This window comes from Eucyclogobius newberryi, unplaced genomic scaffold (assembly GCF_026437365.1).
Source record: "Eucyclogobius newberryi isolate DKJ021-1_F unplaced genomic scaffold, fEucNew1.0.hap1 SCAF_19, whole genome shotgun sequence".
Taxonomy (NCBI): domain Eukaryota; kingdom Metazoa; phylum Chordata; class Actinopteri; order Gobiiformes; family Gobiidae; genus Eucyclogobius; species Eucyclogobius newberryi.
Window position 1 is genome coordinate 12,521,702 of NW_027315823.1, and position 15,155 is coordinate 12,536,856.

General features: G+C 39.7%; 1 protein-coding gene across 1 annotated transcript in view; it reads left to right on the forward strand.

The window, feature by feature from the left end:
• ptprt (protein tyrosine phosphatase receptor type T) overlaps positions 1 to 15,155 on the forward strand; it is a 186,871-nt gene that overhangs the window by 63,807 nt on the left and 107,909 nt on the right. Inside the window, 1 exon segment of the mRNA XM_072451758.1 lies at positions 14,074 to 14,189. Coding sequence (XP_072307859.1) covers positions 14,074 to 14,189 — 116 coding nt within the window.

A 15,155-nucleotide genomic window follows, 5' to 3' on the forward strand; every position in this document is an offset into this window, starting at 1 on the left:
CTCACTCTCCCCTTTAGTCCTCCAGACCCCGCCCTTCCTCCTCCTCCTCCTCCTCCTCCTCCTCCTCCTCCTCCTCCTCCTCCCCTTTAGTCCCCCAGACCCCACCCTTCCTCCTCCTCCTCACTTTTCCCTTTAGTCCTCCAGACCTCGCCCCTCCCCCTCACTTTTCCTTTTAGTCCTCCAGACCCTGCACCTCTTCTTCTTCCTCCTCCTCACTCTCCCCTTTATTCCTCCAGACCTCGCCCCTCCTCCTCCTCCTCACTCTCCCCTTTAGTCCTCCAGACCCTGCACCTCTTCTTCCTCCTCACTCTCCCCTTTAGTCCTCCAGACCCCGCCCCTCCAATTCCTCCTCACTCTCCCCTTTAGTCCTCCAGACCCCGCCCCTCCTCATACCAACATATACCACAGCACTCTGTTAATGAGCAAACACACTGGCACTCTGAGTTAAACGTCAGGATGTGGGCTGCTGCGGTGAGCGGAGTCCAAAAGGGTCACTTGATGTAGTCGGTTTAATACAACTCCTCTCCCTTAATTGTACGTTTTTGTAATTGGACTATTGGGAGACGTTGGATTGTTTCCACAGCAACAAGCCTGTTCCTTTGTGTCTGAGCACAGCGAGAGAAAAGGGTGTGTAGTCGGTGTAATAGGCCTTTGGGTTTAAGGAGAGTCAGAGATACAGAGATTAGTCTGAAGAGAGGCTGAGGAAGACTGGATCTGAGGTTATAGACGTCACTGGAGGGTTAGAAATGGGAAAAATAACAAATTATGGATCAAAGGAGAAAGGTTTAGTAAGTTAGATGAGTCAACGCAGCGTAGGAGTGAGACAAAAAGACTGTAAAAGTATTTGATAAGAAAGACCCTTAGAGATCACAGTGCTTTTTCTTTCAAGGTAGAAGGAGAAGGCAAGTTCGCTCGAGGGGTCAACACAATATTCATAATAAAAATGGTATCAATAAAATGAATTATGGCTCTTTAATAGACTTCCTTTGGTACTTCCGACTGGCTCGCTCTGCCCTGTGTTAGCTGGAGTGTATTGAAGGTGAAAGATGCAGGGTTCTCCGAGCAGTACGAGCAGAGGTGTTGTGACAGTAGAGAGGGTCCGCTCGGACTCATTTCCAACGTATTCTGACAGATGTGAGGTTCAGGAGGTGATCAAAAAGCAGAGTGCGATATCTCTGACACTTCACAACATCTCAGATCTGAAGGGCTTTCATGTCCGCAGCACCAGCGAGGCAGAGATCACGATTTAGTTTATGTGTTTGTCTTGTTTTGGGGGAGATATGTCTGTGTATTTTCCTGCTACATCAATGAGCAAAACGAAATACATTTGAACTCGTCTTGGCACGAACTAACAAGCTATCTTGCTAACTCCGTTTACGAGCTCTTGTAAAAGCCAGTTCAAAGATATTAACAACTATGCTTGCAGTATGTTTTGATTCCCGAAAGACATTCTCCACAGAAATACACGTTTTACTTAATGTGGATAACGTGAGTGGGCCTGTCACGATGATAGATGACTGTATGCCACGCACAAAGTAGCCTAAAGCATTATAATGACAGTAAACCCTTTTCTCAATTAAGGCGAGTCGCTGCAGGTGAATAGGCATTGAAATGTGAAAAACAAAAGAAAACTTAAGTACACTTAAGTTTTTTTGTGTTTTTTGTAGGTGCTACTTGATGGACTGATCTGTGTGTCGTTATGGGGAAAAAAAAAAAAATTACATGTCTTTGAAGTCTATGGACGCAAGCTGGATAAATTAATTACCGTATTGTCTGGACTATAAGTCGCACCGGAGTATAAGTAGCACCAGCCAAAAAATGCATGATATAGAAGAAAAAAACACATAAGTTGCACTGGAGTATGAAATGCGGTTGCAAGTGTGAAAATAACAAATAATGTCACACATAAGTCGCTCCGGAGTATAAGTATAAATATAAGTATAAGTCGCACCCCGGCCAAAACTATGGAAAAAGGTGCGACTTATAGTCCGGAAAATACGTTAATACACATTTAGATTAGACATTGTTGATTTTTGCAGTGTCTCGCCTTCACCATCAGTACAGATCAAATGCACGGTGCATAAATGTCGCGGCCAAAACAATCTCTCACCTCTTGAACCATTAGTGGACATATGAATCATCCTGACATACATATACTTTAGTACATAAACATACACACAGGCCGGTGCCGGTGCCAATGAGAGCCAGTGTGGAGCTTTGCCTCACATCTGAAGGCCACATCCATAAAGAGTGTGATTTAGTGTCGACAGCACAGCTCTGTTGGACCAGACTGATCTCCGAGCGCTCGTACATCACTTCAGTGTATGAGCGTGCACGGCATCTCGATCAGGGGTGTCAAACTCATTTTGGGCCGAGGCTCGAACTTCGACGCTTTGGCTGGGTCACGGACCGAACATACTATAACAAATAAAACAATAAAAAGTGTAAAAATGAAATAGTTTGAACCTAGTAATAGTTGTATGTGGACACTGTTGCACAAATCCGCAGCAGGTGAGAGACTTCATGCATCAACAGCAGGAACAGGAACAGAGACTTGTGATATTATTTCCGATTATGAAATGTAGATATCACAGAGCTGCTGCTGCTGCTGTTGCTGCACAAATTCAATATGAGTTTTCCTCACAGAGCTGTCATCGCATAAGTTTGTTTTCTTGTTGTTAGCTCTACATTAGCGCTGCTTTCACCACAGCTCTAACATCCACAAAACCGTCTTCTTTCTTTCTTTCTTTCACGTTTCCCAAAGCCACACGTCTCTTTCCCCGCTCAGGCCTAGGCACCCAAGAGACGCTCCAAGGGCAGAGCTGCAAAGGATTGTAGGTCATGTTGTTCTAGCCATAAAAACGCTTAGAAATGAATAACTATAAATTACAAACGTTTTGCAGGCTAGATTAAAGTGTGCCTGATCTAGATGGACTCAACTTGTGACTGATGCAGTTCACTTTCAAATAGGGCTGCGTAAATATCAATTTACGCAGCCCTATTTGGGCTGATATATATATATATATTTATTTATTTATTTATTTATTTATTTATTTATTTATTTATTTTCTATTGCATGATGTATTATGAGGGCCTATTTTCAAATATGGTTTAAATTTACTTTAAAATTGCTTTTTTACTTTGTGTGATTATGACGCCCTTGGCCAAAGTTAAAAGAAAAGAAAAAGGAATACCCACAATCTTTGCTATTAAATTAGTTGTTTTAAAGCTTGCCTGTTGCTACTTCTAAAACAATCTAAATCCATATCACCAGGGTCTAAATCTCGCTTCATCTTTTCTCACTCTTTTATCTTGCATTATACGTTCCCCTTGGGCCAAAAAAAAATGAAAAACAATCATTTAAAGGGAGTCTAAGTCTGGGATTGCAGGGCTAAGGTATTATTGAACATTTTCCCACTGCCTCGTGTTTGGTTCCCACAGAGCAGAGAGAGAAAGAGAGCAGACGTCTCAGAATCCCCACCTCTCTGCTGAAGCCTCTGGAGGAGCAGAGAGGGTCAAAGGGCCAGTCTGACACCAAAGAGAGGAATTACAGAGAGAACAAAGGAGAGGTGGAGCGTGTTTTCTGTTAGGAGAGGAGAGAAAAACAACCAAGGGGATGGTATAATAATCAACCTGCAACGGAGGCTCAAAAGCTCAGAAAATCCCTGTTTTCACCTAACCCCTATCCCCACCCAGATCCCTGTTCTTAGTTAGTGAGTATTTTATAATTAAGTGATAAATGTCTGATTCTAAAATGTTCTTTCCAAACTTTCCAAAAGCCGCGGTTATCAGTTCTGCAGTTTTGAACAGGAAGTCAATCTATTATCGAGTCGTTTTAGATCGATATTGCGCTTTACAGTGAACAAAATGTAAAATTTACAGTTAGAGTTTAATATTAAGTACCTAAGAAAAAGCATGTCTCCTTTTAACCATTGTATTATAGTGTTGTCACAGTACTTACATTTCAAACTCAATTTCTATTATAAGAAAAAGGCTTAAAAGTCAATACTCATTTCAATGCCACAATGCTGCTAAAAACACTTCTTTTCATGCAATAGAATATCCATTTTCAACACTAACTAGTTCTGATACAGATCAATACGTAAACTATCCAAGCCCAATTTTTCCCTATTTATGTATTTTATTTTTATCAATACTTCTAATGAGAATTTAGTTTTGTAGGTTTTAGGAAGACTAAAAAGGAGAATGTCAAGACGCTGGTGTGGGCTTTCGTAGAGGACTGTCACTATAAACTACTGTGTTTTCAAAGGGCGGTCTGGAACCATGGCCCTGACCATAAAGTGGGGAAGCTCATGTCATTAAGAAGATATATTCTGTTTTTTTCTTGTATTTAGTGATGAACTTATATAATTTAAGTAGATTATAATTTTATATTTTGTTCACTGTTTTATTGATCCAAAACATCTTTGTCATAGAAACAGGTCAATAATCTTCCTGAACAAAGCTTCTTCATAGATTAGAATTAGAATTGACATGGTTATACTAGTAAAAAGTGGCTATGAGACATTTTAGAACCCTACATGTATCTCCTGGTCTCGATACCATATTGCTAATAAAAAATAAATAGATAAATACATGTGGTCTTATACTAGTTCTGATGATAAGTAAAAATGTATCCTAAAACTATTCCTCAAATGTCAATTTTTTTTCACATTAATCATCAGCATCTGCTCAAATTAGTGTCTTTTTTTCATATTGGTTGTAGTACATCTTAGTATTTGGGTATGCTTATATTTGACTCGCGCACTCAGACTGACCTCATTAGTTCCAGTTTAAGTGAAGTATGTGACTTTTCATCTCCAAATGCTCCCGGAGCCGTCAAATGATCCTCCACTTAATCATCTCGGTGGGAAATGTGACGTCTCATTGGCTCTGAGCTCTAAACGACTGTGTCCTCTGCTCTAACGAGGAGTGTGATGTGCACGTATGTAAACATAGACAGCTGCACCCCTCCGGGACCCGGACTGGACCTTACCCGGACCTGGACCGGACTCATAACACACAGGCTTTAATCAAGTCTATCACCAATGATGACTTACAACATATATATTGACTAGTCTGTTTCCAGGTGAAAGCTTGCACTAACATTTTGACTGATCGTACTGAAGGATTTGTTGAGCTCAAACTCTAAGCCTGATTTATTATGTTTTGAATCCAAAAAGTGTGACTAATTACATTTTTTACAAACATTTTTAGTAGATCTAGTTTACTTAAATACTAATTAACTAGTGCTGGGTAAGTTAACTTGTGATAAATTATATTGAGTGACCTGGATGACCCGCTTCTGTCTACACACCGCGCTCTACAATATATTTAGGCCTAAAAGAACAAATAAAAAGCTATTTACGCACAAAAACAAAGCTTTAATATAATGTTAATTGACCTTTTCAATATAAGCATGCAATTAATCGTGATTAAACAGTTTTATTCCTGCCCTGCTGTATAATTAAGATATTTAAAATTCCCAGAATTAAAAAAAAAATCTAACTCATCAACAAAATTAATCAGGACATCTAAACCTGGCTCTACCCACTTTTCCGATTTTCAAGCCCCTAATTTGTGCAATTTTGGCAGTTTTTAAACATAAAAGACTGTATTTTCATGTGAAAATTTTATGAATACAATGTAATAATTGTAATATATATTGAAGTGATATCTCTAAATTCAATATTGTTTTTCCTATTCACCTGCAGTGTCACTGGATATCTTTCACAGACTCCTCATCTTCATTTGCAGTCCACTCCTGCACTCTGATGAGCTTAGCCCTGACACAGAGATGCCTGTTGTTTGAAAAACCCTGCGCAGCGTCCACAGTCACTGCACGCGCTCTCCTTTTTGGGTCTCCTTGCTCCTGAATCCTGAGCCCATGTGGCCGATCGGGATGCCACCATTTTCACTTTGCTTATAAAATCGTCTTTTGAATATGTCACGATTATCTTTTTTTTTTTTGTCTTTACAATTATATTGTGAGCTAAATAATCCTGATTATTGATTAATCTAATAATCTTGACATTCCTAGTGGATGATTCCTTTATTTCAAACATGCAACCTATAAACATAAATACAACTCGCATATTCAATAAACTAACAGAAAAAAAAAAAAATCTTCTTAAAGTGGCTGCATCAAATTGTTGTCCATATAATCGTCCTGTACAGATATATTGTAAAAGCGGCTCTTACACAGTCAAAATTAGACCGTTGTGTGCCGTCTGCATCCAAATATAAAGTATTTCATCATCTGAGCACTAGGGGTGATACTGTTAGCATGCTCTATTAGTTAGCATTACCCTGAAAGTTGTGAAAAGAGCTTACAAACTCATCAGGTGAATAATTAGAACGCTCGGAATGTGTTGAGGAGTGACTGTAAACCACCATTAAAATACATTAGTTCTGTTTTTCATATTTTTAAGACGTTTAAGAAGTACAGCGCTTTTAAGTCATTCCATAATTTGACACAGATGGAGATACAGAATTTTGTCCTCCTTTTTCCTTTTCACTGTCTGGAATTATACATTGGTGTTAAAGTGTGTATGCTAAGAGTCACTTGAGAGTCAGAGGAAGAAAGCACCCGACCTAAACACTTGAACCGGTGTGTGCGGCGCTGGGCTAACGTAGCATCGATCGCCTGCTGTTTTCCGCAGCGCTGTACCTGTTCAACTTTGTCTCGCGGAGATGTTATTGCTTCGTCTAGAATGTTCCACAGTACGGTATAGTGATCAGGGATTGAGATCTGGAATTTTCCGTTAGCCTAATGGAGATTAAATTAAGATAAGACTATAGTGTGGTGTATTGACTCAGCAGTCGGTTCAATTTTTTCCGGAAATTGAGCTGTTGTAATCGTTCTTCCGGTTGTATTAGTGAACACAGCGCTGCCGACCTTGAGTTCTAGTAAATAAGTCCTACACAGACTAAAAAGACGTTTTTGGGTTGACCAGGGAATCAGTGAATTGTCGACTTGTTGGTCACAGGATCATTGGACATTTTACATCTACTTTATTGCATTTTTTAGCCTCACTATGAAAGGTTTTAACGATTTCCAATTTTGACTTTGATTTCTGTATTTATGCATGTTGTACATATAAATTATAGTTTTAAATATTATTTGTGGAGAAAAGTTTAAAAAACCTGTAGAAAATGACAGGAAGTGACATCACACTAGGTACACTCATTTCAGTCAAATTGTATGCATAATTTACACTAAAGAAACAACATTTTTGACTCTCAAAACATTAATTCAACAAATCAAAGTCAATCTCAAATATTATTTATCAAATGAAGAAAAAGTAAAAGTAATTCGATGAGTTTTTGCCCAGTGCTTGCTAGTCGGTGTAATCCCTCATTCGTCCAGGCGTGTTCCATAGTAGAAAAAGCTTCAGTTGTAGTCATCTGGACTCAGTTTGAAAAAGTTGACGTTTCGACTCTCATCCAAGAGTCATTGTCAATAACAGAATTTAGGTCGAGAACTCCGATATTAATACTGTTCTGTGGTAAGACCCGCCCATTGGGAGGAGCCTTCCTGAAGTAGAAAGAGTTGTTTGTTTCAACAGAAACTCTCCCCTTGTATCTACCGAGCTAGCCTATTCAGAATCTTAATGGGCTATTAGAATCCTCTTTGTCTTTGTGAGACCCTGGCTCAACCACCCTGAGTACCTGATTAGCATCTGAATGTCCTGGTCCTCTACCACCTTTCCAGGGGTTCAGTAACCCATTATAAATAACAGGAAGATTAAACCTTAGCCCTCCATTTCTGTTTAAAGAAGGTCTTTCTTTTTTAACAAAAATAGCTTCCATGACTCCTCTTTCAAACCATCTTTTCTCCCTGCTTAAAACCTTCACCTCACCGTCTTCAAACGAGTGATTAGAGGCTTCAAGATGGAGATGCACGGCACTCTGAGGTCCTGAACTTGTATTTCAAAAGGGGTATTACAAAAGGGAAACTGAACAGAGAAGGAAGGGTGTTTCTATCCCCTTATGTGTCTGGCCTGTCGGAAAAACTGCAGAGAATTTTTAGACAACACGAAGTCCCTGTTTATTTTAAACCAGGAAACACTTTAAGACAAAAACTCGTTCACCCTAAGGACAAGTTGCCGACTCAAAAACAGAGCAATGTAGTTTATTCGATCCAATGCAGTGAAGAAAGCTGTAAAGAACGTTACATAGGTGAGACTAAATAGCCTCTACACAAGAGCTTTATCAGCACAGAAGAAATACTAGTTCAGGTCCTCAGAGCGCCGTGCATCTCCATCTTGAAGCCTCTAATCACTCGTTTGAAGACGGTGAGGTGAAGGTTTTAAGCAGGGAGAAAAGATGGTTTGAAAGAGGAGTCAAGGAAGCTATTTTTGTTAAAAAAGAAAGACCTTCTTTAAACAGAAATGGAGGGCTTAGGTTTAATCTTCCTGTTATTTACAATGGGTTACTGAACCCCTGGAAAGGTGGTAGAGGACCAGGACATTCAGATGCTAATCAGGTACTCAGGGTGGTTGAGCCAGGGTCTCACAAAGACAAAGAGGATTCTAATAACCCATTAAGATTCTGAATAGGCTAGCTCGGTAGATACAAGGGGGGAGTTTCTGTTGAAACAAACAACTCTTTCTACTTCAGGAAGGCTCCTCCCAATGGGCGGGTCTTACCACAGAACAGTATTAATATCGGAGTTCTCGACCTAAATTCTGTTATTGACAATGACTCTTGGATGAGAGTCGAAACGTCTACTTTTTCAAACTGAGTCCAGATGACTACAACTGAAGCTTTTTCTACCAGTGCTTGCTAGGTAATTTCCTCGTGTGATGTCATCAATTACAAACAGGAAGTGCAAAAAATAAACCTAAAAAAAATGTGCTATTCTGTGATAACATAATTCAAAATATTTTTATCTTAACTTGTCATAGGCACTTTAAGTGAACGGAGTTTCCGCTGGACCAGAAGTGTGATTACAACAGAGGCGACGATCTGTGGCAAAAAGAGGGCAAAAGTGGGCGGGGCAGAATAAAGTGAATTGGGTTGTTCCACCATTTCAGGCAAAACAATAACATCTCCATGGAGGGAAAAGGGTTTCACAGTGCATTATTAGAGAAACTATGATTTTTACGTGTTTTTTATCTCATGTTGTTCTTGCTTGTGGTGCATTTTTTTTAAGGCTTTGCACTTGTTGTCGTTGCTGCCACCACAACTTTGTGGGTTCAATCCCTGGTCTTGACCATTTACCGAATGTTGTTACTCTCTCTCCCCCCATCTCCTTTCTAATGAAGCATTCAGGCCAGGAAAATTATCTTATGTTGTAATTACGGCTTATAACATGGAGATAAAAGAGATCAATGTTATCAGAGAATATCAAGATTTTTCCCTTTGTCTTGAACTCTGGATTGACATTTTTGTATAGTGTCAATACAACACGCTCTGCACTTTCTCAAACAGATCGCATGCTCGCTCACAAATGAAATTCTTTCAGTCTGAAGCATTTTCCAACTTCCCGCACTTCAGACGGACTTGTTTATCCCGGCCTTTGAACACACTCTCGGGTCTAGTGTAAGTGCGGCAGGAAGATATGTGCGGAGCCTCCGGTCCCGTCGCGTGTTCGGGGGAGCCTTAGAATCTGATGAATGAGCAGCAGAAATGGAGCCATTCATCTGAGACTACGGGGAAAGCGGAGCAGAGCAGGAGGAGCTGGTGGAGGAATCAATCACACGGTCTCCCTAAACACTTCCAGAGTTTACAATCCGCTGTCTTATGTTTGTCCCAGCGCTCATTATTTGTTAACTCACTCATTTCTCCACACAGACTAAATATAAACTCGACGGACGCTTGACACCGCGGTCCGGACGCTGTAGTTTCCTTTGTGCACTTATAGTATAATACGCTCAAGAACAAATGTACCGTCAGCCAACTATTCTTAGTTATTTAACAACAGGGGTAGTTTATAAATGTGGAGCTAATGCATCATTCAGGTCCACGCTCCTGGTTCACTGCAGGAGGGTTAAACACCTGTGTCAGGAACATGCCTCAAAGTGTGGCCCCTGTCAAAACTACACTACCCACAATGCCCCGCTCACAGCAGGCCAGAGAAAACACGGTGACCCTGACCTGTGATGATTAATGTGGCTGAGCAGGTGCAGTGTATGTGGGACTCTACAGAAAAAAAAATCTCAATCTCCACAGCAGTCAGCTCTCTCCTGACCTAACTGTCCACCGCATCTTTCACAGACTTTAATGTGATTTTTCCTCATCAAACTTAAAATGCTTGATTTATTTTTTCGGCACTGCTTTCACCGACAACCTATATGATGACAAGTGGCCTTATTTATTATTTAATTATTAAATCAAAATGTGTGTTATTGTTATTTGCATCCAAACATGTTTTAGAAATTGAAATAATGTGGCTTTTAGATAGACACCCCATCCAAATCATTTTGTCCGGGGGTACGGGGGCCGACCAGGCGAAAAAACGAGTAGCTTCAGCATTCTCCGGACCACCAATCAGCGCGAAGCATACACATTTTCTCTTGTAAACAGTAAACTGTAATGGCGGACTATTGTCAAATGCTTCCTGCCCCGATTTAATGACAATATTCCCTTTTTTCCCAAAGATTTATTAATAAAAATGGGCATCCCTGCACTCAAAAATTCCCAGCCCCATTTTAAAATACCCCGTCCAAAATACGGGAAGACGGATCTCTATCTAAAAGTCTGGTTCGATGCCATCTACTGCTGATGATTTATTGACTTAAACATAGCTCTCATTCTGGGGAATTTGAAACTAAGTCTTTTCTGAGGACCTGATAAACAGGATTCATCAAACTAGTGTGAATTAAGATAAACAACTTCAGGTATCGATGTTATAAACAAGTACATCTCACACACTTCACCCACCTGACTCCAGAGTGGGTGCACACTGGTGTAACGATGAGAATTTGAATTACGGGGTGAAAAACGTCTTGCTGTGTTGCAGCTCCCAGAACCTTTCTCCGTGCTGTGTGAGAACGGGTGTTCTGGTTTTCGCAATAAGATAATCACCCTTATCTGATTTGTATGTTATCACAAATCTGGTATTGGCTTTGTTCATTTAGTTGAATTTCCTCCCCCACTTTACCCCCTGCGTGGTCCTTGTAAAATGAGCTGAGGCCCTCCCCCTGATCCCAGAGCAGATTATCTACAGATTATCTTGGATCCGACCCAAAGACTGTGGATTAAGAGGCGGCTGATAGGAGTCATAGTGGCTTTAGTGGCTCTTATTTCTCCAGACTCTTGAACAAACCAGATTAGACTAACCTGATCACAGAGTTTAGAGAAACATCGCATTTATTACTTTTCTTCAAGAACAACCTCTAGTTCACATTGCATTACCTGGTGAACTTTTGAAAATACTATTGGATTTGTTTACTTTTCTTGTGTGCATTTACTTAAACAGAAAATCAAGTCTTCTGTCTAGTTTGTTGTGTTTATACATACTGGGAACAGCTTCTACCACGATTAAGTTGTTGGCATATTGTGGTGCTAGAAAACGTGACTCAGTCCAATTATATTTCAATCTATTATGACAAATATATAAGCGTAACCTTTTCACTCTCACGTGTCTCTTATTCCTTCATCATCATATCCACAGCTCAATCTCATTTGTGCTTTACTGACTCCAAGTTTACAGGCTGACAAGTCGTTTTATGAGAAAACATTTCTCTGTTTGAACTCAGACAAGACTGAAATAATCGTTTTTGGCCCACAGAAACAAAGAGAAAGTGTTAGCGGTCACCTCCAGAGTCTCGCTCTAAAACCTACAAACCAAATTAGAAATCTGGGGGTAATAATGGACTCAGACTTGAACTTTAATAGCCACGTCAAATCAATAACATCAGCAGCTTTTTACCATCTAAAAAACATTGCCAAAATCAAAAATATAGTGTCAAAACCAGATTTAGAGAGACTTATCCATGCGTTTGTCTCCAGTAGATTAGACTACTGTAATGGTCTGCTCACTGGCCTCTCCAAACGAGCTGTAAAACAGCTGCAGTACATCCAGAACGCTGCTGCTCGGGTCCTGACTAGAACCAGGAAGTATGAGCACATTAGTCCTGTTCTCAGGTCTCTGCACTGGCTCCTGTGGCTCAGAGAATAGACTTTAAAGCAGCTCTGCTTGTGTACAAGTCTCTCCATGGCCTAGCACCAAAGTACATCTTGGATATGTTAGTGCCATATGAACCATCTCGGACTCTGAGGACCTCAGGGACCGGCCTCTTGCTGGTGCCAGAGTCAGGACAAAACATGGGGAATCTGCATTTCAGTTTTATGCAGCTAAAATCTGGAACAGTCTTCTGAAGATGTGAGACAGGCTTCTGCTCTGACAATGTTCAAATCTAAGCTAAAAACAGTTTTGTTTAGCTGCGCATATGACTGAAAGGATTTTTTCTTTGCACTCTTCTCTTTTGTTTGTGATTTTATTAGTTTAGAAAATCAGTTGGATTGATAATTTTTAATTTAGTTAATTTTATTGTATTTCTGTTTCTGTAATTTCTTTGTGATTTGAATGCATTTTTCCTGCTGTGAAGCACTTTGAATTGCCTTGTGTATGAAATGTGCTCTACAAATAAACTTGCCTTGCCTTGCCTTGCCTCTGAATGGGACTGCAGCAGTTTGTTCAGTAGCAGAACACGGGTCTGAACCCTCCTGCTGTTTCCTGGCTGTAACCTGTCCTTGTGCACAGACTTATACAGACGCTGGATTACTTTAGTCTTTTTAAGAACAAAGGCAGACAGTTTAAATCAGAGGTACTCAAGGGTGTAATCCCGGGCTAAACGACTAATTCCATTGTATATCAGTGATTAAGGAGCATGTTGGCACGCTCAACTAGAGTTTTCACATTTTTTCCAATTATGACTTTGTTTTGAATTGAAATAACGTTGTGGAGCGCCTCATGGATGTGAACGTGTTTTAAAAAGGGAACCAGTCAGGTGCTCTTTGCAGATGGCGGGTGGATTCCTTCGTGGCAAAAAAAATACAAATTTGAATCTGCCAAAGATGTACACGTGGCAGATGGGGTAAAGAAAACGGGCACACTGACGTTTTTTCACCTGCCACGTGTACAAATTTGTATTATTTTGTTGGGTAGTGCCTGTGGTCAATACTGGTCATAGTTTTGCATCAATCGAGTATCAGATTATGAAGAAACGTTGATAAATTAAAGTGGAAAATTACAGGAAGCAGGGTTGAGTTTTCAAAAGGATTCATCACATTCTGGGTGGAATTTGGTGTTTCATTTAGTTATGAATAATTATTTATTAACCTTTTTTATAACAGTTTCAAGGGTGACCTGGGTTAAAAGTGGACTCACCATAAAAGCATTTACACATTTGCACTAAAACAATCAGTTTACACGCAAAGACCGACAGATTTAATGATAATTTTAACAAAATTATGGTGTCATTTATTTTTATTTGTCAAATTTGTAACTATTGCTGGGTAACATGGAATGGAATTACTTTTACGTATGTCACATCTGCTACCCAGGAAGTAAAAAAAGGGTCAAACTTGGAAAAACTAGGCTATATGTTGTAAAATCTGTGTCTGAGCCTGTGATTTTGGCCTTGAGGTATTGCCAATTATGCCTTGACAAAATGTGTTCACATATTGATCACACATTAATTGAACAGTTTATCATTTTGGAGTGTCCTGAACAATACTTCCGTACCAAAGAAGAAAACCAAACAATCACCAAGGCCACAATTAAAGAACCACAGTGGCTCGGACATTATTCAACACTTTATATATAATAAAAAAGTGTGCCGCAGCTCAGAAAGAAAAAAAAAACAGTGGTCTAAACCTGCCATATGCACGCTAAGGGGCTACGCTAATGCTTTCGGTTTAAGCAGAAGTTTCCGGCCATTATGCATTCCCTTGTCTAAGTAGTTTCCACTATTAGGTCCAATTAGTCTGACTGGGTGTCATTGCAACGTTTCAGCACCAGCGGAACCTCGCGACATTACCCCGTAACAATTAGCAACAAATTTAGCCAAGGGTAATTTAAGTGGAAAGTTAAACCTGTGTGTGTGTGTGTGTGTGTTGTAGACCCAGTGCACGGGCCGCAGAGCGTGAACGTGGTGGACGTGAGAGCTCGTCAGCTGACCGTCCAGTGGGAGACGTTTGGCTACGCCGTGACTCGCTGCCACAGCTACAATCTGACAGTAAGTCCAGCCCCGCACATTATGGACGCTCAGTGTAATGTGCAGAGAAAGCACTGCACTAACTGCTCACCTCGGCCGTCAGCAGCACACACAGCAGTGGGACTCACATTAGAGCCGTGAATATCGCCGGTTCTTCTTTGTTAAACGTATTCTGGACGGACTTCAGACACATGGAAAAAAAATTACGTGCAGATTTAAGTTGTAAATTGAAAGTCTTTGTACAAATGAGGCCGTTATTTTAATTTAAATATGCCATGGTTTTGTTTCTTTGGTTCTTTAGTTGATGTTTATTTGTATTTAGTTCTGCCTGTGTTGTGCTCATTCTTTTAAAAACACTGGAAAAAATAAATACATAAAAAAGATGTAAATGAAAATTGATAAAGGAACATGCTTTTATTCAGCCATGTTCACACTTACATTAATATTATATACTATTATGTAATATTAATATATAGTAATATTATGTTACATATTTTAATATTTTTTGTCTGAAATTGTACTTTTACGTAAGTTTCTAGCACAATAGTCTGACTCCTATTTGAGTATTTTTTATTGAAGAAAATGTTTTTGTTCATTTGGTTACTCTTCCCAAAATCCGGGAACTAGAATAATCAGATAACCCAATAATTAGATCAGATTTAACATTTAACTTCTTGGTGTGCATGGAAACAAAAAAGTGTTTCTTTTCATACTTCAGATACTCTTTTTCTTGTCTACATAACATCAGAATACGAGCATTCCTGCATTATTTGATGTCTTATCTGTTCAATTATGCTAACTTAATGTCTTAAGAAACAGTTTTCTCTCTCACACTTTCCCTACTGTCTACTTTGAATAATACTATTTTTAAGCTACTCTAATGTGAGCACACTGCACACTCACCCTCTGATAGCACCAGTTTCTGTAATGAACAGTACCTTTGACCTTTGACCTTAGTATTGTATATGTTGCTCTGACAGGAACACC